The sequence below is a fragment of the Nuphar pumila genome, chromosome 14 (genome assembly GCF_984573655.1).
Source record: "Nuphar pumila chromosome 14, dmNupPumi1.hap1.1, whole genome shotgun sequence".
NCBI classification, from domain to species: Eukaryota; Viridiplantae; Streptophyta; class Magnoliopsida; order Nymphaeales; family Nymphaeaceae; genus Nuphar; species Nuphar pumila.
In genome coordinates, this window is record NC_143262.1 from 9,908,854 (window position 1) to 9,935,970 (window position 27,117).

Consider the following 27,117-nt stretch of genomic DNA (forward strand, 5'->3'; position numbering starts at 1 on the left):
TTGCTAATTAGCGGTGGATTAGCAACAGAAAAATTCTCTCGCCAATTCCGTCGCTACTTTTCGATTTAAATCGTCCCACCTAAGGTACAAATTTTTTCCTCTCTCCCCCGTTCGAAATTTAAAATGATGTGAGATTTAAACCGTTCTCAAACAAGCGTTCTTGTGAGCAATTTTCCTGCCTCCGTCGTGATATTCCCCTTCAACTCCATCGGAGCCCAGGCATCGAGGAGGTCAAGCGACCACTGGCAAGGCTCGCCGAGTGATCCCGCTGGCCGATGAAGCGGAGCCTCGTGCTCGCTACCGTAAGGCTCGTCGGACGATCCTGCTGGCCGATGTCGACCGCCGCGACGACCGTCGAGCCGTCGCCCAACTTCGATGCATCAGAGGAGGGTGGGGGAATCTCGATGAAGGGCGTGCGGATCGCAGGGCGGCCGCTATACCTGGACATGTAGGCGACGTCTCCGGTGGACCCGAGGGTGTTGGACGCGATGCTGCCCTTCTTCACTGGCCGCTTCAGCAACCCCCATTCCCACACTCACCTCTATGGCTGGGAGTCGGACGAGGTGGTCGAGCGCGCCAAGGAGCAGGTCGCTTCCCTTGTGGGCGCCAACCCCAAGGAGATCTTCTTCACCTCTGGTACCACCGAGTCCAACAACATCTCCGTCAAGGGCCTCATGCGCTTCTACCGCGACAAGAAGCGGCACGTCGTCACCACCCAGACCGAGCACAAGTGCGTCCTCGACTCCTACCACCATCGGCCTCGTCTCCGTCATGGTCGTCAACAACGAGATCGGTCCATTCCGACCTTTGTGAGACCCAATCAGAGATCTTGGGGCCGAGGGAGTACGGCTTGCTGGGATCCGGTGGTGGGTCGTCTTCCTTCTCTGTCGTCACCGACGAATCAGTCCAAGTCCGGCCTATTGCTGCTGGAATACCGCCCGACAGAAAACAAATTTTTTTTTTAAATTTAGCGACGGATTAGGGACGGATATTATCCGTCGCTAATTTAAAATAGCGAAGGACTCGCGACGGATATTATCTATCGCTAATTCAAAATAGTGGCAGACTCACGACAGATCATGTCTGTCGTTAATCTGTCGCAAATTAGAGACAAACAAGTTTTGTCGCTACTTAGCGTCGAAAAAATCACGATGAAAGTTATTCGTGTGTAATCTGTCGCTAAACTGTTTAGCGACGGATTAGAGATGAATTTAAGTCGTCGCTAATCCACAGGTTTCTTGTAGTGTGTTTAGGGCCCCACCCACTACGCCAACCTTCCCTGGAGCTTTCTGTTTGTGTTCTTTAAGCAGATTTTCTAAGATCTACGTGATGCAGCAGTTTAGAGTGACTCAAGATTTCAATAGTAAGAAAATCATGTTTTTAGGTAAAATCCACCCAATTCAAAGTGAATTTCCAAGAAAATGGACTATGCTGACCGTATTTGTATGGTCAATTTGTCCAAATAAAGCTCACCTAGAAATTCAGCTAGAGAGCACCTTATTCAAGAGTACAACCAATATTTTCACTTTACATACATACAACACAAACGTGTAGGTAAATTTGACCAAGAACCAAACATATATATATCAAACAGTCATCTTGCATCCAATCCAACTAGGGTGCCAACGGCTCGGATTTGGTTCGCACTCAGGTGGTACAAGTCTAGAACCAGATTTTTGGGTATAGTATCGATTCCTGACCGAGGTCTAATCAGGTTTTACCTGAACCTGATAAAAACTACATGAACCAAACCCAAACCATACTGGATAAAACTATATTTTTTATCATTTTTATATTGAAAAATTGCATGTCATAATCGAAACGGGTCAGGTATAAAATTAAAATTTCACAAACTATACCAAACTATACCCAGGTCCATGTATTAATCGAACCTTCCGGACTGGACTTGGGTCTTAATCAAGTCTTCTTATCTATCACCATACCCAGACCCTATAGGGTTTGGTTCGTGTCCGGATAAACCAGGCCCGTTGACACCCCTACATCCAACCATTCCAACTCCGATCCAAACGCACATTTAGGTTCTGTTTCAAGATCCATATGCAGAAAATTATGAATCAGATTCGGTTCGGAAAATGGCCGAATCCGATCCGTTTGTACCCCTATAAATTATCCTAACCGGTGAAGGAGGTCGCTGCTTTTCCCGCGCGGGTGAGGAGAAGGGAGAACATGGGGACGAACGAAGAAATGCAGAAATTGGAGAGGGCGATCCTATGCGCGAAGATCTCGCGATTGCTTCACGCCATTCGAACGGGCCATTGGGGCTCTGAGGTAAACGAAACTCGACGATTTCTTCCTTGAGAGCTTGGAATCGAAGGTTTCTTCTTGTGGTTTTGGCATCGGAGGATTTTTGTTTCTCGTTGAAAGGGAAGCAAAGGGTGGGCGATGGTCGAGGAGGTGGAGATGGAGTTAGCGAGGGAGCGTCGCAAGGGAAGGAGGCTTGGCGCCCTGAGGCGGTGGGAAGTGGCCCTCCTCCTCCTCCTGGCCCTCTTCCTCTCGGCCACCGCCTTGGCCTTGATCATCGCGTTTCCGTCCGATGAGTGGTGAAAATTGGGTTTTGACCTTGAAGCTGATCGAGTTGCGAAAGCTTCTGAATAGGGTATTATCCTCCGCCTTGGCTTGAATTCTTTTGGGGTTAAAGAATTTCTTTCTAGTTGCTCTGGAACAATTCTTGATATTTTGTGAAAACCTGATATTCTTTGTTTGGAATTGAATCGATGAGTGATGGACGCCAGAAAAAAGAAGGCCAAAGTTTTGGGGGAGGTGTTTACGGCGGGTTCGCTCCTTTAGGTCACAAAGATACACGGACACGAGGACACGGGATGCGGGTTTGACTCGCAAGTTCCCTAAAAAAATCGAAAATGAGAGATGCGGACGCGGAATTTTTAGTTTTTTAAATAAATAAACAACTAATTTTATTAAAAATAATGATAAAATATTGAAATATTGGCCATATGAACCATGCCCGAATCAGCGTGTCCACTCGTATCGTGAAGAACACGGGGCCAAAATGGCGTATCTCTGTGACATTGGTTTAAGCCAACAGCCCAAGGGAGATAGCTTGACTCAGGCTTCGTATACGAGCTCGGCTTCGTTTAGAAACACAGTATGTTTTAAGCTCAGGCACGACCAAGTTTGAGCTTGCTCGATCTGGCTCGGCTCGGCTGGAGCTGAGTGGATAGCATCCGAAAAATTCTTAGGAATGTTTGGTGGGGTGTGCTTTTACACGAGAAAAGTTACTTGACAACATAAGTATATTAAACAAGCTAATCAAGATCATTAGCCCTGATCAAGCGTGGCTCTTTTGTATGTACTGAACCCGGGATTGTCCTCAAACAGGCCAGTTTTTGTAGTTGAATGAGTTTGAGTCAAGCTTAAACAAGCCTAGCTCAAGCTTGCTCGGTTCATTGTCCTGCTCTAGGCTTGACCCACCGCCAGTCTAGCCTGTGTCTTGTTCTCAGGTCACATCAAGGCGGGGAAGGGGGTGTGATGGTAGTAGAGGTGTGCACCAACCCGCCAGGCCCCAGGCCCCACGGGCCAGGCCCAGCCTAGGTCACTATGGACCGGGCCTGGGCCTTCATTTTGGACCTAACCTCAGCCAGAACCGGGCTTCCAGCCCAGCTCCTGAACCCATTACTTGGTTGATCCACAACCCATTTCAAGTTGACTCGGCCTGGTCCAATAAGCTCAATGGGCCAATGTGTGGGCCCTAGGCCAAGCTTTGGGCAACGGGCTGGCCTGAACTGGGTTGACCAGGCCCAGCCCGGTTCACTTGCGGGTAATGTGTCGTGAGTTGAGGGATTTGAGGCAATAAGATAAGATCTCTCTATGAACGAAGATTTTCATAGGTTTTTTTAATTTTTTTCTAAAATTTCACCATAAGGATGTGAGCTAGGCACTTGGTTTTATAGAAATAGGCTCCTGAATCATCCAAGTGATTTACAAAGGGTTGAAAATCAATGGCTTAGATTTTCATAAATATTCAAGCATAAAAAATTATATTTCTTGATCCGATTACGATGATCCAACCATCGATTCCTAGCAAATAGACCATGTTGAATGCATCTGCATGGTTATATTTACAAAAAAACCTATGAATTTCTCAATTCATACCAGTATACATATTTCTGTAAATATTGGTTACTAATAAAGACAAGGAACTAATGAGTAAAAATCACTCTTTTCTTCAAAAAATTTCTAACTATTTGTAGTTCAAATGTTAGGGATGTGATCTACATGGTTTGTTGAGTAGAAAAATTGTTTTGAATTGTATGATTATGACAAGTAATTAGGTTTTTAAGGGATCCAAAAATCAATAGCCCACAATGTGTCAAAATTTCATAACTCAAAAGATCACATTTTTACATCAGAAAAGAACGACCCAAGGCTTGATCTTTAGCAAACAAACCATGAACACATCTATGTGGTTAGATGGAATCAATACAACTTGTACCTATGATTTCTAGCTCATTAGTTTCATACCATTTATCTCTCAAAACCCTTTAAAAACATATTTACATGTGTTTTTTATTTAATCTAAATGCATAGATATCTATTTAAAAGAACATGTATCGGTTGAAACACTTCATTTTTACATGTATTTTTAGCTGAACAAAAAAAAATCACCAGTTTATATTACAGCAAAAACTTTATTAACCAAAACTAAAAAATTCTTGTTAAATTGATTCAATTCAAAGCATGGTTCTTAGTGAATAAGCAATGATAAACACATATGCAAGTTTGGATCAAGCATTAAGCACATGTAAGTACATTTTTTAAAGGAGTCTTGGATGGTCGGAGAGATAAATGGTCTAAAACTTACACATTACTCTCTCTCTCTCTCTCTCTCTCTCTCTCTCTATATATATATATATATATATATATATATATGCACATATACGAAAATGTGTAGGTGCATGATCACTTTCGAACACGGCCAGAACGAACTTGCGCAGAGCGTCCATCACGTGTGCGAGGTTTTGCCAAATAACACCTTTAGCGGCAACTTTTGTCACCGCTAAAGGTCACCACTGAAACTTTTAACGGCGACAAGCGAGTAAACACTCACGCCAAGCATCCATCGTGTGTGATGGGCACTCAGCGGAAGTTCGTTTTGGTCATGTTCGAAAGTGATCACACACACACACACACACACACACACACATATATATATATATATATATATATATATATGCACAATGGTGCCTTGAACCCATGTAGATTTAGACTTTAATAGTTGGTACTCTGAAGCAACTAATATATCCGCTACTCCTTTTTTCTATTTTGGTAATCCATAGTCATAGTACATGAAGATGGCCAAACAAAATTCAGCAAGCTACAGGTTGCAAAAGAAAAAGAAAGACAGAAAAAAAGAAAGGGAAAGAAAAAAGAAAAGAAATTATTGGACTCACCCAAATAATGATTACAGACCATTATTTACATGGGATTTTGAAAGAAGAGCACACCCCCAAAACCACAATATCTGCAGAGGAAGCTCACTGCTGGAAACGAGAAAGACCTTCACTGATCTTATTTACAGTAAGTGTCAAGTATATCAGTAAAATTGTCCCCACACTGGACCTGAAAAAGATTAAGAGAACACCAAAGAACTGATTTTACAAAACTGAGGATGCATTTATCAGAAAAAGATGTGAAATTAATGATCATAGCAAGCACTAAATAGAAAAATTATCAGTTCAAGAACAAAGGATGGAGTACTTTGGAATCCAAAACAAGGTTCTTGCCTCTATACACCTTAACTGCCTGACAAAATGCAACACAAGGCACAAAGTTTTCGGCATACAGAAGAGAGATACAATGATAAAGATGATCACAAACTCGTGTAGGACTAAATGATAGCTACAAACTGATCACATGAGAGTCACTCAGGGCATAACATATGTCAGAAAATGTTTCACTTCTATGTTTTCAATTAGCTTCAAGAAATATTTCTTATTAGGTTCAGCAAGTCCTTCAGATGCTCCTATGTTTAATGTTTTAATCGTTTAAGCATACAATTTGTTAGTCCAGGGAAGTGCATTACTAAGTTGTGGTAGTGCATTACGTCCAGGGAAGTGCATTACTAAGTTGTGGTAGTGCATTACTAAGTTGTAGTAGAGAATGGTTGCCCCAAGTTGTTGGTAGTTGCTACTGCTCTTATTGTTAAAATATGTATATATATACATATATATATATATATATATACATATACTTATATATATATATACATATATGTATATATATACATACTCTCTTTTAGTGAAATACCCGATAGGGGTATTCTTGTAAAACAGCCAATGTACTTTTTATTTTTTATCTTTTTCTTTTTTCCTTTTTCCTTTTTACTTTTTTTCTTTTTATTTTTTTACTTTTGTATGACCACAAGGGGCCCCACTCTTGTAGTCGTTGGGGCCCCAACGGTCAGATTTCTGACCGTTGGGGCTCCCAATGACTACAAGGGAGCCCCCTTGTGGTCCCTTCTTTGAGCCTCCCTCCTCTATAAATAGAGGAGGTGTTCTCCTCTTGTAAGCATGGGTTTTACACCCTTCTCTTCCTTTCTTCAATAATATCCAACTTATGACTTTAAGTCATTTTCTATATTTGAGAGTTTTGTGTGTGCACTCCAACTTATGACTTTAAGTCATTTTCTATATTTGAGAGTTTTGTGTGTGCACATTTGGTGTTTGTGTTCGTGGCTCTAGTGGTCACTCTTAAAGAGTGACTTTTGCTCTATTGGTGCTTCCGCCTCTTTTCATTACATGGTATCAGAGCTCGGTTGGTGATTGGGCTTTTCTTTGGAACGTGTGCCTCTCAATTTTTGAAGAAAGGAAGGACTTTCGGTGCCGATGGAACGTGACTCTAAAGTGGAGATTTCTTTTAAGCTAAATGGGTCCAACTATCTCATGTGGGCCTCCACTATGGAAAATCATCTTAGAGGTAAGAAACTTTGGGGTTTTGTTATGGGAACTACTCCCGAACCCTCTCGTGTTCTCACCAAAATCGAAAATGAAGTTGAAAAAGCTTTAAATGGCGATGAGCGCATCAAAGCTATTAATGATCATCAATCCAAAATTGAGGATTGAGAAAGTAACCATGCCAAAATTTTGGCATGGTTTATGAATAATGTAGACCTTAAAAATTGTGCTAATATTGCCAAATTTAGAAGGGCCAATGAGGCTTGGTTTTTCCTTAAGGGTATGTATACCCAAAAGGATCTTGCTCGACAATTTTTTTGTCAAGAAAAAATCCGTTCCACCAAACAAATGGATATGAGTGTCCGGGACTATTTTAGTTCTCTAACTCCTCTTTGGGATGAACTTGCTCTTCTTGAGCCTAAGTGAGTGGCTCCGGAAGATATTGAATTAAGAAGGGAACAAATTGAAAAAGAACATTTTTTTCAATTTCTTCATGGTCTTCGCCCGGAATTTGAACAAGTAAGGGCATCTCTTCTCCATAGAAGCAAAGCCCTACCTATTGAAGATGCACTTGCCGAGATATGTCAAGAAGAAACTCGACTTAGCTTGAGCATTAAGAGTGATGAAGTTTTGGTCGTTACTAGGCTCGGATCGAATGTTAAAGCATATAGACCTCCCCATTTTAACAAAAATAGTAATGGGCCTAGAAAGGGAATAATATGCCATTATTGTAATGAACCGGGACACATTAGACCGGTTTGTCCAAAACTCAAAGGAAAGGTTGCCGCGGTTGGGGAAAATTCTCCAAAGAAGGAAGAAAGTACCAAAGAAGGAGATATCAAAGAAACTCTAAATCACATCTCCGAAGTTCTCCAACATCTTCTCAAGACTTCTCCTTCAACATCCGGAGCCGCCATCGCCTACTCTTCATCACCTCCAGGTATGTGGATACTAGACTCCATTGCTTCGTTTCATATGACATTTCATAAAAACTCTCTTTTAAATGTTTTTTCCGAACCCATATCCCTCTTGTGTTTCAACGGCCGATGATACATCATTAAAAATTGAAAGTATTGGAACACTTGATTTTAAAAACTTTTTCGTTCCTAAAGTAAGAATCGTTCCTAAAATTAATTTAAACTTTTTTTCCGTTTCTCAAATCACCGATCATGGATGCCAAGTCTCTTTCTCACCTAAAGATTGCACCGTGCAGGATCTCCAGTCAGGAAAGCTGATTGGGCAAGGCCATAGAAGGGGTGACCTCTACTTTATGGATTTTTTTACTCTTCCATCTAAGTCATCTTGCAATCTTGTTAAAGACAAAAGTATTGGAATATGGCATGAGACTTGGCCATCCAAATTTTGTAAAAATGTCTCTTTTTCCGTTTTTTAACAATACTTGTAAAGACAATTACATGACTTGTAAAGATTGCATTTTTGGGAAATCTAAAGCTACTCCATTTCCTCAAAGAAGTTACTTTACCACTCGGCCATTTGAACTTATTCATTCCGATGTGTGGGGACCTTCCCCTATTTTGTCTAAAGGAGGTTTTTCGTATTACGTGGTCTTTATAGATGACTTCACTCGATTTACGTGGATTTACTTCCTAAGTCGCAAATCCGAAGTTTTCTCCTTCTTTAAAGAATTTCATGCAATGGTCAAAAATCAATTTTTGGAAAATCTATCTATTCTTAGGTCCGATTCGGGAGGCGAATATATGTCCAATGATTTTCAAAGCTATTTAAAAGAAAATGAAATTTGTCATCAACGTTCTTGCCCCAACACTTCGCAACAAAATGGTCTTGCGGAAAGAAAGCATAGACACATAATAGAAACTACAAGAACGTTATTAATTTCAAGAAATATTCCAAAATCCTTTTGGGCCGAAGCAGTTTTAACCTCTACATATCTTATCAATAGAACTCCTTCATCCTCTTTAAAAAATCTTTCTCCATTTGAAAAACTTTACAATATGTCTCCCGATTATAAAAGACTAAGAATTTTTGGATGTAAATGTTTTGTTCTAACTCACAAAAATGATAAACTTTCTCCTAGGGCTATTGAATGTATCTTTTGGGGATATGGCGAAAAACAAAAAGGTTATCGATGTTTTGACATACTTAAGAACAAACTTTATATCTCTAAAGATGTCACATTCCTTGAAGAGAAAAATGTTTTTTCGCACCAACCAAATGAAAATATTGATTATTCCTTTCTATTTGACTTGTTGCCTCAAGAAAACATCATAGATAATCATATTGATCTTAGTGAATCCCTTAGCGAAGATCATTTTGAACATCCAAGTGATGATCAAAATTTAGAAGAAAATGTTTCAAGACAAATTCAAGTCTACTCTAGAAGGAATGAAATAAATCCTCCTTGTGCCCTTGAAAATTTTTCCCAAAGTGAGTCAATCGAAGAGACCTCTCAAAGAAGATCAAATCGGATTTCCAAAATACCAAATAGATTTGTTTCGTATGATTCCTTTTCTCCTAACTTTCGAGCATGCCTACTTGCTCTTCACTCCTTTCATGAACCATCTCATTACAATGATGCTAAGCAATATGCTCATTGGAATGAAGCTATGGAACTTGAACTTAATGCTCTTAAAAAGGCACAAACTTGGGAAATCATTGATCCTCCCAATGGCAAGAAACCCATTGGATGTAGATGGGTTTTTAAAGTAAAAAACTAAGAGTGATGGTTCATTGGAAAGATATAAGGCTAGGTTGGTTGCCAAGTGATATGCCCAAGAATATAGGGTAGATTATGATGAAACTTTTGCCCCAGTTGCTCGAATGACTAGTGTTCGAGCTCTTATTGCTATAGCCTCAGTTAAAAAATGGCCAATCTTTCAACTTGATGTCAAAAATGCATTTTTGAATGGTAATTTAAATGAAGAAGTTTATATAGAACCGCCTCCAGGTATGAACTTAAATGGAAAAATTTTGAAATTAAAAAAGGCTTTATATGGACTTAAGCAAGCTCTTAAAGCTTGGTATGATAGGTTTAGTAACGTATTAATCAATTTAGGATTTTCTTCTTGCTATACTGACACTGCTCTTTTTGTTAAAAGGACAGGTGACTCCATTATTATGCTTCTACTGTATGTTGATGATGTGATCATTATTGGGAATGACAAAAAGGGAGTAAATGATGTAAAGTCTATGTTAAAAGAAACTTTTGATATGTCTGACCTTGGTTATTTGAGATATTTTTTAGGGATTGAAGTGGCTTATTCCCCGCGAGGATACATCTTATCTCAAATGAAATTAGCTGCAGAAATTTGTACCAAATCAGGAATATCTGATGAAAAGAAAGTTGAGACTCCTGAAGTTATTAATGCAAAACTGAGACTTGGAGATGGTGTTCTTCTTGAGGATCCAACCCCCTACCGTCAATTAATCGAATCTCTCACCTATCTATTCATCACACGTCCAGACATAGCTCATGCGGTTCATGCAGCAAGCCAGTTTCAGCATGCACCTGCTTCGGTTCATATGGCAGCCGTAATGAAGATTGTGCGATATATCAAAAATACTATATCCAAGGGACTCTTTTTATCCTCTTCCTCATCTCTTGACTTAACTGCTTTTACTGATGCTGACTGGGGAGGAAATCCCAATGATCGTATCTCAATAACGGGTCTTTGTATTTTTTTAGGTGAATCCCTCATTTCGTGGAGATGCAAGAAGCAGCAAAAGGTTTCACTATCATCCACTGAAGCTGAATATCGGGCCATGGCAATGACAACTATGAAAATCGTATGGCTCAGAAGTCTCCTTGCTGACATGGGCGTCCCCATTTCCACTCCCACCAAGCTCTGCTGTGATAACAAAAGTGCGATATACATTGTCAGCAATCACACCTTTCATGAGCGGACCAAGCATATCAAAATGGATTGCCATTATGTTCGAGACGAATACCTCAGAGGGACTATCTCATTACCATATGTTACTTCAGAGTATCAACTAGCTGACTTCTTTACCAAGGCGCTCCCAACTCCACGATTTATGTTTCTCCTTAGCAAACTTTCGGTCTTCTCCCCATAAAGTTTGAGGGGGCGTGTTAAAATATGTATATATATATACATATACTTATATATATATACATCTGTATATATATAAGTATATATACATATATGTATATATATACATACTCTCTTTTAGTGAAATACCCGATAGGGGTATTCTTGTAAAACAGCCAATGTACTTTTTATTTTTTATCTTTTTCTTTTTTCCTTTTTTTCTTTTTATTTTTTTACTTTTGTATGACCACAAGGGGCCGCACTCTTGTAGTCGTTGGGGCCCCAACGGTCAGATTTCTGACCGTTGGGGCTCCCAACGACTACAAGGGAGCCCCCTTGTGGTCCCTTCTTTGAGCCTCCCTCCTCTATAAATAGAGGAGGTGTTCTCCTCTTGTAAGCATGGGTTTTACACCCTTCTCTTCCTTTCTTCAATAATATCCAACTTATGACTTTAAGTCATTTTCTATATTTGAGAGTTTTGTGTGTGCACATTTGGTGTTTGTGTTCGTGGCTCTAGTGGTCACTCTTAAAGAGTGACTTTTGCTCTATTGGTGCTTCCGCCTCTTTAGCCTTGCCTCCAGGCAGTCATCAATATCAACAATATTTTCAGAATATCACATTATTTTTTGTCTTTTCGAAGAAATGGAGATTTGGAACAAATCTCACAATGTGTGTGTGTGTGTGTGTGTGCACGCTCGTGTGGTGAGGTCTCTTCAAGTTCTAAACCTTTGATATCAGTCCTTTTCTTTCAATACAAGCTTCGGATCCAACCTTGGAACTTAGGCAAACATGTCAAAAAAAATCTACCACTAGAAACATATCCAATGCCATGTCTACTTATTTATATCTGGTACACGAGGGATCCCAATTTGAACTTTTGGTGTGAAAAAATAAAAAAATAGGAAAAGTGACCCCTGGATGTCTTAGGAACAACGAAATGCTTGGAGAGAGGTGTCGAACTTACAGTGTTGCGAAAAACAGAAATACTTTTCTCGGATCATGAGTATAGCGTTTATATGTCCACCATTTATCGTTAGCAGCATCATGGGCCTCAGTTCTGTATCTGCCATTTGATGAATATAAAGGAATAATGGGCTGTGTAGAAGAGCACCATGGAAGTAGAGAATTGCATCTTTCTAGTTTAAATCCTGCAGACGAGAAAACAAAATATGTAAGCTGTGGAAAAAGATTTTTCACCATGCCTTCGAGACACATTTAGCAATCCTATCCACATTCAAGGAGTTCACGAGAGACTAGGATCAACATGTCTTTGGTCAAGAAAAGCCAGCGATACATTTGCCTCCCTGTATCAAATAGAAATAGATGTTTGCTTATATTCCAAGAGAATTGAGTTCCATGTTCTACCATGAAAAACTGATAGATGGTCATTAGTGCTATTTGATATAACTGAATTAACTAGCTGATATGTGAAGACCCAGTCATTCTAGAAGTACATATAAATTCAAAGATCCAACATATTCCCCCACAGTGTTGCTCAAGTAAGCACTCAGATCTCTACTGAATGCATATCATGTACCTTTAGATGTGTAATTCAGCAACATCATCCCACCGTCTGTGAGAAGTTGGATGCTTTTCCGACCCACAGGTAAGGAAGTTGTTCTAGTTAGAACTTTCTGAAAACCAATTATTGAAAGAAACAAGATGTTAACTGCAATATCTTGTCAAACATTTGAATATAGAATGACAATGAGAATAGTAAGCCAAGTAGTGCCATTACAGTAAGCATGCCACCATCAGTTATCTTTGGTATATTGGAAGATCCAATGCTGCACTTAGGAGTTACAAGATGCTCACATTCGGCTCCAGCCATGGTGTCAGGGATAGGATGACATATATGATGCTTTGATGGGTATAGAACTCTTAAAGGGCTCAATAATGTCAATTCAGAGAGAAGAATTGGCTTGGAGCATCCATTATCAGAAACCAATGGAATGCCTGTGGCATCTTCAGCCTGCATAAAGAAAAGTATGTATCAGATTTGCATCAATGACAATTTTTGGTATGTTAGATTTATTCTTTACACGAACAAACAGAAAAGATCATATGTAGTTTTTATGTCCCATCAAGAAATGCATAGACATGTTCGGATCAGTTGTTTTTTTATAACCTGATCACTGAATTTAGTCTATATATATAGTCACTAGAATATGAGAACTAGAAATATAGGTATTTCCAACACTTTTTTGCAAATTCAACCATGTGGATGTGTTTGGCATGGTGAATTTGTAAGGAATCAACCATTGGATCATGTATTTTCGATAAAAATGTGATTTTTGAATGCTTGAATATTTACGAAGATTATGAGCCATTGATTTTAAAGCCTTAAAAAAGTCTAGTTTATGCATCAAAATTGGATGATTCAAGAGAGGGTTCTTATAAAACCAAGCATCTAGATCACATCCTATGGTTAGATTGAAGAGAAAAGAACAAAAAATCCATGAGTGAATGCTTGAATATTTATGAAGATTATGAGCCATTGATTTTAAAGCCTTAAAAAAATCTAGTTTATGCATCAAATTCAGGTTCTTAGAAAACCAAGCATGTAGATCAAATTCAGGTTCTTAGAAAACCAAGCATGTAGATCACATGTGTACGGTTAGATTCAAGAGAAAAATAAAAAATCCATGAAAATCGCTGTTCACACATTAGTTCTCATATTCCATATTCCAGTCTCTCTCTTATATATATATATATATATATATATATATATATATATTGAAGCCACAGAATTATATGCAACTATTGAGCTGGAAATCATAGATTTTAGATTCTTTTTGTAGATTAAATCCTATGGATGTGATCTACAGGTTTTGTTTAGTGGGAAATGAGTTTTGAATCATATGATTGCAGCATGTTTTTTAACGGCTTCAAAAATTAACAGTCCACAATGAATTAAAATTTGATGACTCTAAAAATCATATTTTTGGATCAAAATAACAGGAACCAAGGTTTGATCCTTGGCAAACAAACCATCTTGAACATATTTATATGGTTGGATTGAGTCCTACATCTTGAACCTATAATTTCTACCTCAATAGTTCCATATAATTCCGTGCCTTCAATGACACCATTTAAAAAAGATAAAATCACAAATACAGAAAAAAACTAATTTTTAAACAAATTAAAAAATGAATTCTCACGATATTATGAGCTAGGGAATTTCTCGTTTTTTTTGAAAAAAACACCCATTTTGTTCGCACTGTCCGCGAGTAACCATTTCTTGAACCAGGTACGATTTTTAAAAGATAAGCATCATCATCCGACTGCTGCCACGTTTAATTGCAACAAGTTTTTTTTTCATAAAAGTTGGCTACCGACCAAAATTACCTAGAAAGAAATGAAAGTGCTCTCCCTCTCTCTCTCTCTCTCTCTTCTATCCAGAAATTACGACACAGGCACACATATACACTTATCCAGAAATTCAGGATAATCTTTTCATTGGATTACAAACGGTAAACTCCCAACTTATCTCGCTTTTCAGGACAAGTGCTCTCAAACTTATCTCGCTTTTCAGGACAACCGATGAAAGAAAAAGGACCATTCAGTTCTCCCCAGGACAAAGGACAAGACTAGCATTCCCGGCCTCCCCCAGGACAAGACTAGTAGTCCCGGCCTTCCCCCAGGACAAGCCTCTCTCTCTCTCTCTCTCTCTCTCTCTCTCTCTCTCTCTCTCTCTCTCTCTCTCTCTCTCTCTCTCTCTGTTCCAGGAAAATCAGCAACGACACAATGGGAAGCATAGATTTCGGGAAATATGAACAGAATGTATTTCCAGAAGTTTGAACGAGCGCAGAAAAAATAAAACAGCATATTACCACGAAGGTGCAATTCTCATGAAGGCAGACGCATTGCCCACACACCCACATCCCATGAACCCCACAGTACAACCGCATCGCCTGAAACAATTTAAAAATATATATAGAGCCCGTAAATTGCAAAGAAAAAGGAATATTTCAGAAAAAAAATTAACCCATTTTTTGAAAAATAAGCAAGAAGGGCCACATTTTCTGTCAAAATATTTCTGGTTTCTTTTCTCTGCTCTGCTAGGAAAAAACTCGCCGAATTCCGGAACAAGAAAAGATGGAGTAATCAGTAATGTTTCCACATCTGAAGCACCTTCCTGTAATAATGCGAACTTAGTGGATCTAGAAGGTAGTTTCGTCAAAAATGGATGCGGCTTCCACCCATTACGATTTACGACTCAGATCATGTCATCAACGAACTACGAGAGAGAGAGAGAGTTGTGGAAGATTCCAGAACGTTCCAGAACAAATGCAGTAGTGCTCACCTGCTGGCAGTTGCATGCCGCCATCCCCTGTGTGCTTCGAGATCTCTGGCCGAGAGAGAGAGAGAGGATCAAAGAACTCAGAGAGAGAGAGAGAAGCAGAAAGACAAATTTAATGACGGAGGAGAACGCAGAAAGTTCGTATCTGAAGCAGCCTCTCTTCGCCTTGGATCGTCACAGAATCTGAAAATGACAAAAGTGTCCCTGCATCTGCCTCCTGTGGACGTGCTCTGATACTCTATATGTCTCTCGCTCCCCTCTGGTGGGAAATTTCTCAAATTACCAAAATTACCCTGCACCTTTTACGTATTTGATGCCGTGGTGGTAGTGGTAGACTGGTAGTAGGGATGTAAACGGTTTGGATTCGGGTACGGATGTGGCTAATATCAGATCCGACTAACTCTGATACCTGCTAGGCTGCTACACGGATTCATATTCAGGTTTCCATGCTAATGGTGAAAAACTCATACCAAATCCGATCTTTTACGTGTGAGTAGATTTGGACATACGTCAAATCCAAATATTTGTCAGATTCGGTAGCAAATATACTAAAACCATATCCGCATCTAATTCTAGTCGGATATGAATTTGGGTTACCAAATCTGACTAAGTGGAGTTGGATTCAGTAGGATACTGTTGGCGTGTGTGCTTGCCGGGAATGCTAATATGGATGATGGAGTATGGATAGGGATGCAAATATGTAACAGTTTTGACTTGACAAATTGTATGGAATGTTGCATTTCAATATGTGCAGTATACAACTGAATACAGGTTGGATTTGAAAGATGCACATGTAGTGTTGGCAAACCAGTCAAACAAATCAAACCGAGGCTGGTCAAGCTCAGCTTATTTCTTGGGTAGAGTAGAGCCAAGCTTGAGTTCATGAAAAACCTAAGTTAAACAAGACAAGAGCGAGCTTGCTCACCTACAAAAAAAATGTATTTTTTAAAGTTGAAAATAATATAATTAGGACCCTAAACCTGCTAAGCCAAGATCAAGCTAGCTAATTTGCAAAATAAATAGTTGTTACCCCAATAGCTTTTTATAAAATTTTAAAAATTGACGGTCTAACATTTTTTTAAATATTTAAGGCTTAAAAAATTATGTTTGACATCAAAAAAATATGATCATGTGTTGTTTCTTAATAAATTGATTGTGACGAACACAATCTATATGGTCAGATTTAAGTAATACATGGGAATAACTCTTTGAAAGCTTGGTTAGCACAACAGTTATCACCTTCCTATATATATATATATATAGAGAGGGTCAAAACTGTAAAAAAAAACACTGAAAGCTGAAAACCCCATTTATCATATATCATTTAGCACTTAACGTTTGAGCAGCTACCAATTTCGCTCTCTCTATATATAAGCCAAAGTTACGGTGTGTGATTCTAGTTCAAGATCTGGGAGAACTAAATTTGTTACAATTTTTTTGGAAAATATTTTTTAAAACAATAAATGTTATGCTGACACTAAAAAACAGATTTTTCTTTTTATAAGCAAGTGTTGTTTCCTAATAAATCTGTCTTAGCAAAACATCTGTATGGTCAGATTTAAGTAATACATAGGAAAAACTCTTTAAAAACCCCGTTAGAATAGAGGTTAGCATTATATATAAGCCAAAGGTACAGGGCGTGATTCCAGTTCAAGATCTGGGAGAGCTAGATTTGTTACAGATTTTTTGGAAAATATTTTAAAAAAAATACAAACATTCATGTTCTGGATGTTTCATCTAAAAGAGTGAATATTTTGCTGACACTAATTTTCAAAGCTTTATTGAAATTAAACAAAAAGAGTTTTAAGCTAAGTTTTGCTCGCTGTAACCAAGTATGTCACGCAAGATCCAGCACCCTATAGGCATACAGGAGCAGAGTTCAAACTTTGGGCATAGGAGTCATTTTCTTCATACGAAGGGGTGTTTTTGTAAGTTTGATGATTCCCCTATAACCAGCCAGGGTGGACGACTAAGAACGTTGGCTTGTCGCTACGTGGCACGTGAAGCTCAAAAGCACGTCATTCGAGGCATCCCCATCAAGTTCACGGGTTTTCATACAACTTAAAATTACTAAAACACCCTTATTAGAGGTAGAAGTAAGGTTTGAGCCCCGCGTAAGAGCCTAAGAATATCGTTATCAGTATCGGTGCGTATCGGCAGAAAATCGATAGGCTTCAAGGCTATTTTTTAAATAAATGTAAAAAAATATTAAAAGTTATTTTTTTTTAATATTTTTTAACACATGTCACATTATGATTGACACATAATATTCAGGCCCGACAAAATTGCCTAGGATAGCCTTAGGGATGACAATGGATCGGGGGAAACGGTGCTCCGCCCCGCTCCGCCTCACCCTGTTTAAACCATAGACTTATGCTTTCTCCCGCCCTGCCCCGCCCCGCCCCGCCCCGCCCCGCCCCGCCCCGTTCCCGTCCCTAATCCTTCTTTAAAAGCCTATTTTACAAAACATGTGTGAGCTTGTTTTACAAGTTTAAAAGAGCATGAGCCAACCCACAAGCACTCATTTTGTTTCTTAGCTTTAGTCATATAAGTGACAGGTGTCATGTTCAAATCCCCCAAAGATCATCCCTCAACTTTCTTTGCGCAGGGTACCCTATATTACCTTCATTAGTAGCAAATATTTTGTTGTGTTTGGTTATATAGGGATCAACTCATGAGTCATCAATTGGATCATGTAAGGCATTCTCATCTAGTTGGTGTTAACAAAATCACCTTTTAGAATAGACTGGATAGTTTTTTTTTTTTAAGGAAAGGTAAATTCATTAAGGTGAGGGTTGAACAACATTGGAGCCAGTTGAGGAGGACTCAAGCAACAAGGAAAAAAAAATAGGAAAAGCTTCATAAAGATCCTGGCCTACATATCCATGATTTTTCAATGTAAAAAAGTAAAAAATATTATTTTACCAGGTATGGTTGGGGTAATCCTTATCGGATCCAAGTATGGTTTCTCTTACGGTGGGTCTGATTGGACGTAGGTATCAACCTGGTACCAGCATGTCAAATCAAGTCTAGGTCTGGTTTCACTTGGGTTCGAACCAAACCTAATCCGTTGACGCTCCTACCTAGCATGCAACTCAGACGAGCCTTGAGTTGCGACACATAATCTGTTTTTTTAAGGGTTTCAAAAATTAATGGTCCATGATGCACTAAAATTTCATGACTCAAAAAATCATATTTTTGGATCGAAATAACATGACCCAAGGTTTGATCCTTAGCAAACAAACAATCCTGAACACATCTATGTGGTCAAATTGGGTACACTTTTAGTGTGTTGCATTTGATCACTCTTGGCCCCACAACTAATAGGCGGTAGTGTATCCCAAAATATGGAGGGTGAACAGGTTGTCAACGGGTTGGGTTTGGTTTGAATTCAGGTGAAACCAGATTTGGACTCAATTTTTTGTTATAGTATCAAGTCCAAACCCAAGTCTAATCTGACCCACCATAAGAGAAACCATACCCAGACCCGATAAGAACTATATGAACCATACCCGGTAAAATAATATTTTTTTATCATTTTTACATTGAAAATTTGAAGGTCTTAATCGGTACTCGGTTCGGGCTCAGGTTTGGTATAAAATTTTACAAACTATACCCAGCTCCATGTATTAATTGGACCCTTTGGGTCTGGACCTGGGTCTTAATTGGGTCTTCATATTTATCACTCCTATAGGGTCTGGTACGGGTAAATCCGACCCGTTGACACCCCTAGGTGCAGCTGCAACACACTAAAAGTGTGCTATCACATTGCACCTGATCCTCCCTCGCTCTGTTGCACCTCTAGTTTTTAGAAACTATTCTTGGACCCTCATCTAAGCATAGACATGGAATAGTGTATTGCACGATATGCATAGTCTTCTAGTCAAAAGATTAGGGGTGTCAACCGTCCCGTTTTGTTCAGACCCAAGTGAGACCAAACTCATAAGAGAAACCATACCGGACAAAATGATATTTTTTTATCCTTTTTATATTGAAAATTTACAGGTCTTGGTCAGAACTCGGGTCGGACCCAGGTCTGGTATGAAATTTCACAAATCTTATCTGGTTCCATATATTAATGGAACCTTTTGATCTAATACAAGTTCTAATGAGACTTCCTTGTTTATCACCAAACCTTGACCCTGTAGGGTTTGGTACGGGTCCGGTCAAACCTGAATCATTGATATCCTTACAAAAGATGATAATATTGGCTCATTTCACCCCCAAGGGGTTTGGGGGTAGTGGGAGGGGAATTTGACCATAAGATGGGTATAAGGGTAATTCTCATGGGCATGAACCCCTTGAAGGGACAAGGGCATTATGTTTGGCGCTATACAGGTTTACACTTTCGGGAATGCCACTGTGATTCTGATGAAACGAAAAAAGCAAAACAAAAGCAAAGTCAAGTGGCATTTTAGTAAAATCAGATATCTGAGAGGGAGAATCCTGTCATCAACGTCCCATTAGGCGACTCCGGCGAGGGAATGACAAAAATTGGAAGCATCTTTTCTCTCAATATTATTTTTGTAAAGAGCCAAGGGCTGGATGCACTAGCCGTTAGCCTTTTTGGAGGGGTCTGAGTTACTCACGAGAAAGTGTTCTTGGTGGGGCCCTGATGAATTTAGGGATGTACTGATGTAGACCTTAGTGGTGTGGATCGGATATCCCAATGAACCCAAATCCATTTTATCGTGTCTCGCAACAATTAGAGGTGCAAACAGCCCGGATCCTGGCCTGATCTTGTTAGATCTGAATATGAAATGCAAACAACAGATCTGGATCCGAATCCAAATTAGTTCTGATGAAGTAGGGTTGAATCTGAATCCAAATACAAATGATAGTACTGGATGCAGAAAAAAATAGCAGAAAAACAAGCTATTTACATGTAAAAAATTGCAAACAAACCGGATTCTGACTCTGATCAATTGCAGAACTGAAATAAAACATTGATCTGAATCTTATCTGAATCCGGAAATAATTCAATTGAATAAATCCAAATTCACATTTGGGTTTTACTTAAAGGATCCAAAACTGAATATAACATTAGGACTCTAAAGTCCGATCAATTTGCAGCCCTAGGGTCAAGTGCCGGACCTCCACCAGAGTTGGGAGGGTTCGGAACCGGTTCTGACCAAGAGGTGCTGGTACTGGGCTTGGGCTTGGACTTGGGTCTTGCTGGATCTTCCATAGAAACCCACATTCGGTCATATTAAGGATTACATAAACCGGACCTGATGTCAGGTAAAATATTTTTTTTCAGATTTTTTACATTAAAAAGTTGTGGATCAAAAATAGTGAGAGACCAATAGCTTGTGTGGGACCCAGGTTTGATATGAAATTTCATAAATCATACGTGGCTCCGTATGCTAACTGGACCTCATGGGTCCAACCCAGATAGTTAATCAGACACCTTTCTTTGTAGCCAAACCCTGACCCTACCAGATCTGGTATAGGTCAAGACCAGGTCATAACAGATCCATTGGCACCCCTAGCTACAGTAATCGTAACATGTCGTTCTTCAAAAAAATAATCATATATGATTAGTTAATCTGGTCAGACCCAGTTTTTTGTGATTTTGAATCTGAAATCTTATATCCAACTAGATCTGACCCTGATTACATGTTAATCTAGATCTGATTAGGACACATAGCAAATCGGATCTTGGTTCAATACGGGCTTTCTGCATCCAATCTCAACCCTATTAGGCTGTATCGATTACTTCCAACCCAAGTCTGACGCGTATCCATCCTTACCAATGATAGCGATATCAGCAGTTTTGGACTGGGTCGAGTATTTGATTGGTACAAATCCAATCCGTTTAGTCACCAGGTAAAAGAAAAATAATTTGATAATTGGATTCAATACAGACTTTACATATGTATCGGAATCCAAATCAAAATCTGACTAATCTCTGTATCAGGGAACATATATAAAGGGCATGTTTGATTAGATTAAAAAAATTCCAAATCTAGATTCAGTTGTACCCATTTTTATTTCATCTGAATCTAGAACGGGCTCCAAATCTGGTGGCGGGTCCAGTTATATCAGATTCAGTGATGCTTACGTCTGAACCAGATCTGACCCATTTAGATACCCATGGTGTTGGGTAGAGATAGTGATGCAAGTGGTTGGTTCGCTATCCAATTGACACAGGATTTGGATCATGTTCTTGGATACAGTAGCCTGTATCCAAATCTTGGTTGGAATCCGGTCATGCATGGTCGGGTCTTATCAGATCCAGACCCAGAACCTGGTATAAGCAGGTAACATTGAGTCCTGGTCGGATGCAGGTTTAACCTAGTTCCTTTGAATTTTTACGTATGAAAAATAACAGAACATATTCATTTCACTGGATCTAGAGTCATAGAGGTTTGAATTTGATCCACTCCCCCGTGAGACACCAATCAGATCTGGATCCAGGACTGAATACAAGCTTGACCTGACGCATATCCAAAACCTTTGCTGACCTATGTGTGGAGATAGGCCCATGATATGGGGGATTCTTTATCAAGCTTGCTTACCAACATGTTAAGGGGAAATGTCAGCTGCCCTCGACTATACTGTACTCTCTAGTATACGGATATAGTCTATATTGTTTGCTTAGTCAAAATACTGTTTAGATCGTCTAATTATGTTGTATAAGAATTTTTTAAAAGCTTCAAATTTCAATGGCTCACAATGAATTAAAATTTCACAAGTCACAAAACCATGCCTTTACATAGAAGCCACTAACTTCAAATTACATTCTATGGGGTCAGATTGATCAAATAAAGTCCATGCCTACGAGTTTCAGCTAGAGAGTACGGTACTCTAGTGTGTAACCAATATTTTTTCCTGATTATTGACAATGGGCTCATGTGGAACAGGAAAATATTGGCTACCCAAACAACCCACTTCAGCACATTTCTTGATTTTTTTTGTGCATCAAGCTTTGTAGATATGATCTGTATGGTTTGTTTAGTCAAAATCATGTTTTAGATTTTTTTATTGCATTGTATAAGCAAAGTTTTAGAGGATTCAAAATTCAGCAGTCTATAATGTGTAAAAAATTTATGATTGAAAAAATCACGTTTTTCCCATCAAAACTACTCGGTCAAAAGTGTATTCCTTAGTAAAAGAACCATGCTGAATGCATCTGGAGGGTCAAATTGATGAAATAAAGCTTACATGTATGAATCCTAGCTAGAGAGTATGGTACTCTAGAGTGTAGCCTATATTTTCTGGTATTGAACATGCATATGTATGTGAATGGCATTTATTCAAGGAAGTGTATGATTCATGCATGTAGAATACATGTCAGGTGAATCTTTGAATTAGTAGATGATTGAAAATAGCCAAGGAGGCAATACATGGAGGCACAATACACTGAAAGATTGGCCCATGGTCTAGAGTTGTCAATGGGTTGAGTTTGTTTAGAGTGCCCGTCCTTACCAGTCAGTACACAAGGTATGAGCATGAAATATGATCGAAAAATAATCATATTAGTCTTGTAAAATGGTGTGATTTCATAAATACCTCACAATTTGTCAAAATCTTCTCTATGTCTAAAATGTTTGATTCTTGACTTTTTTAGTATATTGTTACTCATGGCAGATGTTCTCACGATAGATACATAAGTCATCTGAAGGTCGCAACATCTAAATAAAAAAGTGATTTACATGAACATTTTGCAAACCCGATGAAATTCACATAAAGTATTTGTGAACGGTTAAAAATTTTATATGGCCTTGCATAACTTTTGATGAAACCTATTGATATTCAAATATGATCGTGATTATGTTCATGAATTGTTGTTTTGGTATTGAGTGAGATTATAACTTATGCAATATTTTATCATGCTTTTACTAGTTTTGGTTGTAGGATTAGCTCATCTGGGCACTTATATAAGTAGTGGCAATTTGAACACGAGAAAAAGGCCCAGCTTCAAAACTTTGGATATACTACCTTTGTTGTTTAACAAATCAGGTTAAGGGTATAAGCCTGAGTGTGTTGGGGTGATGCAATGTTTCTTATTTTTTTTATAGTAGGATCTCTTGAAGATGATACCTTCAAGAGATAGACTTACTCACGACACCAGTATGGAAAAATCACTTAAGAACTCGACATAGACTGTAGAGCATGCAACACACATGTTTCCAATAGACCCGACATTGTCTCTCTGCCATTTAGGCAAATTGATATGCACATGTTAGTAGCCATATTGAGAGGCAATGATTAATAACCACACTTGTTAGTAGCTTTCGAGATAGGTTTAGCTATGCAAACTTTTGTCTTAGATAATCAATGTATCCTATCTTGGTACCGTATGTCTTTGTACTGAGTGAGCAAAGTTTTTTTCATGCTTGTAACAATAATTAGTGTGAGCGCATTATATTAAGGTTATACCTCTAGTGCATCTTTCAATATGGTCCCAGATAATTTACTAGTAAATATGGATATATTGCACAAAAGTTATGATTTGCCAAACAAGTTTTTTTGTAAATATTATTTTCAAGACATGTTTATAATTATTATGTTTGTTAAATTTTGTTTTTGGTATTCTTAAAATCTCTATAATTTTCATAGTCTAATTTTAATTAAAAATATTACCTAATAAGAAATGGCCTTATCAATTAAAAAAGTGTGGTTGAAGGTTGGTATCAAATGTAACTCTTTTTATTAATGGGGGGCTGGAGTTTTCATACTCTCTAAATAAAAGTTTTCACCATAGAGAGGAGCAATAGCGAAATCTTTTTTGGATAGCTTTGTGCCATGTAACCAAAAGGCAAACTTAGGTCCACCTCATTTGGTGTACTCTTAAACCTAAGGTGAACATAAAAGCTTAAGCTCAATTATATTTTTATGATGGTTCAAGTTAAAGTAAGTTGATCTTGTCTTATGCTTTATTTTTTCTTTCTTTTTCAATCAAAATAGACCTGAAAATCTTTCGTTTATGAAGGGTATGCTTTCTCTTCTCCTCTTTCTTGATGTTATTATTAATGTATACATATTATTTATTCAAATTTGTGTTTTGATCCTATACTTATTTAAATTCTGTATTTTTAAGCCAAAAGCAAAATTTTCTTCTATATGTCAGAAATTACATAACAATCAAACAGTTTTGGTTTTGGCAGATTAGGTTGCTTGTTTAGATAAGTTGATCTTATTTAAAATCATATTTATGATTTTTTATTATGATTACATGTTTTTAATTGCAAGTATATTATTTGAAATTTAATCCATCTAAAAAACTTAGATAGTTTAATTGATTATTTATGATCATATATACTAATTTAGAACATGTTCATAAAAATTTTATTTGCATATTTAAATTGACATGTCATATGGATCATGTATAAAAGTGTATAACTAATTTCATTAATATGATAATTTTAAATAAATAAACAAAAAAATATATTTGTTTCTCATAAAACAAAGTAATGAAATTCTATACCTAATTACAATCATATGTGGATATGTCATACTTGAATCCTAACACAAGAGATTCATATATGAAATATGTGGATCTTATGAGATTAGAAAGCGAACTTTTTAGAATTTAAAAGTTTCAGCTCCAAAAATTTATATCACACATTTGTGGATATCAATACATACGTGCATATGTCATGCAAAGCCTCATTAACTAAAAATTTTCAAGTATATACGCAAATGTGTAACTTTTTTTTTGAAAGGCAAACTGGGGTTAGGCAGACCCCTACCAAATATCTCTTAAGCCCCATGTGGCAGAGGAATTCAAACCTGGGCATTCAGCTTGGCACAAGATCCCGCTTACCACATGGGATACCACCTCGGTGGTACGCAAATGTGTATTGTAAATGTTCTTAACCTCACATCTTTTATTATTCAAGCTCATCAAGTTTATGGCACATATTTATGGATATCACAACCTTGCAAATACCATGAAAACTTCTTTTAACTAAAAACTCACATAAAGCTAAACATACACTCATAAATGTGTGTTTGACAAATATGTGTTGTTAATGTCCTTATTTTTGCATGTTTCTTTATTCAAACTTGACAGGTTCGTGTCATACATTTGAGGATATCATAACCTTCGCGAAGATAACTTGTAAACAACTTTTAACTAAAATTGCATAAAGTTAGGATGTCCGCAAATATATGAAGTGACTTTCATAAATACTATATGTGAACCTCTTGTTAATTCAATGCTAATATATTTTAACGTGTGAATATTCTTACCTTCACATGTTTTTTTATTCATATATAAAGTCATTGGCGGTCCTTTTTTCCTTTTTTTGTTTATCATTAGAACCCTAACTCTTTTTTCTCTCCCATTACAGTGATTCTTGAGCATTTTATATTGCAGTATTTGACAAGGTTGAGATAACTTTTTGGTCAACCTTTCCTATCTTTCAGCCCCAAAAACTTAAGACAAAGAGTGAGTTTCATATATTTTGTTGTTGGATTAAGGTTTTTTATAGATATATATTTGTTAGCCTTTTAGTATTTGTATTTGGTTATTGTTGTGGATGATTTATATTTGTTTGCATGTATTTTATTTAATATTTGACACTAGATTGTATGATTATAGTTGTTTTATTCTGAGGTAATGGGGTTAGAGTTGATTGTCCGCAAGCATTTAATTGAGGTAACGAAGTTACAATTGAACTAACTGGTTTTCAGTTTGAGACAATAACTATGGTTGATATAGGCAGTTATGTCAAATAAATGTATGAAGGTTATATTATATAGATGGCATTTTGTTAAATGTTATTTTTATTTGATGCATGATATATTATGTGGTTGGTGTAGACAATTAATGATGACCTCAGAAAGGGTTAAATTACACTACCTTCTCATCGATGACCCTCATTGAAGATCTATAATGATGTCCAAAAATAATACCTTTAAGAAATTTATGGCCTTAATGTATCGTAAAAACTGATATACCAAAGCGTATCTGAACTTCTAATACAGTTATTCTGCAAACATAGAAAGTCAAAAAATAATTATACTCATTCTAGATGATGATGATTTAGACTTTATGTTATATAATAGTGACATTTACTTAATTTTCTTCATTGTACTACATGACAAAGTTAAATAAAAAGCAGTTGAAAGTAATTTTCGAGAAACAGCTGATGAACAAAATAACCACTAAAGAAACAATATATCAAACAATGCTAAGAAACATATGAAAAATATGCATTTATCTCATGCAATATTTGTTGAGAGAAATCATGTGGCGAATATCCAACCCTCCAAACAGTTGGTAATATAGATGTTCCTTACATGTACATGAAGAGCATAAAGTTGTCCCAACCAATTAAGGATATCGATGTCGTATGTGCATGTAATGATCAATTTACACAAATAATTAATGTTGTACATGATCAAGAGATGTATCAATATTCTTCTATACAATAATATATACACCATCAGCCATTGAATATTTTTTTTAAATAATATTTAAGAGAGAACAACTTCAGTATATTACATAAGTTTTATGATATAGAGCAATTTCTATCAGCCTATTTGTAGCATGCACATATCATGCATGTCTCTTTGATCGACCAATAGGTGTTGGTGCCTACATGTCACTTTCTTTACTTGTCATCTTTATAATATAAGATAAAAAAATTCTACACAACCAAATTCGAGTATAGAGGTAAACAGGCAAGCAAAGGAGACTAACATGAAATTAAATTTTGAAAAAAAATAAACAAGGTATTAAAAATGCAAAAATAACTTGAGATTCATACCATTGTTTACTCATTATCTTTAATATATGATAAATAACTAAATTCGAAGCTAGAGGGGTACCAGATTAAGAAAAGTGAGCAAAAAACACTTACATGAAATTGAATTAAATAAAAAATGAAATAGGCTATTG

General features: G+C 37.5%; 1 protein-coding gene across 1 annotated transcript; it reads right to left on the reverse strand.

The window, feature by feature from the left end:
• Positions 1-5,398: 5,398 nt before the first annotated feature.
• Positions 5,399-15,314, reverse strand: LOC149816313 (uncharacterized). Its single transcript, XM_089988197.1, has 5 exons — positions 15,267-15,314; positions 12,699-12,932; positions 12,498-12,594; positions 11,925-12,108; positions 5,399-5,598 (listed from the first exon to the last, which is right to left on the reverse strand). The coding sequence occupies exons 1-5, from the start codon at positions 15,288-15,290 to the stop codon at positions 5,514-5,516; spliced, it is 624 nt and encodes a 207-aa protein (XP_089844323.1). The 5' UTR covers positions 15,291-15,314; the 3' UTR covers positions 5,399-5,513.
• Between the last annotated feature and the right edge of the window lie 11,803 nt (positions 15,315-27,117).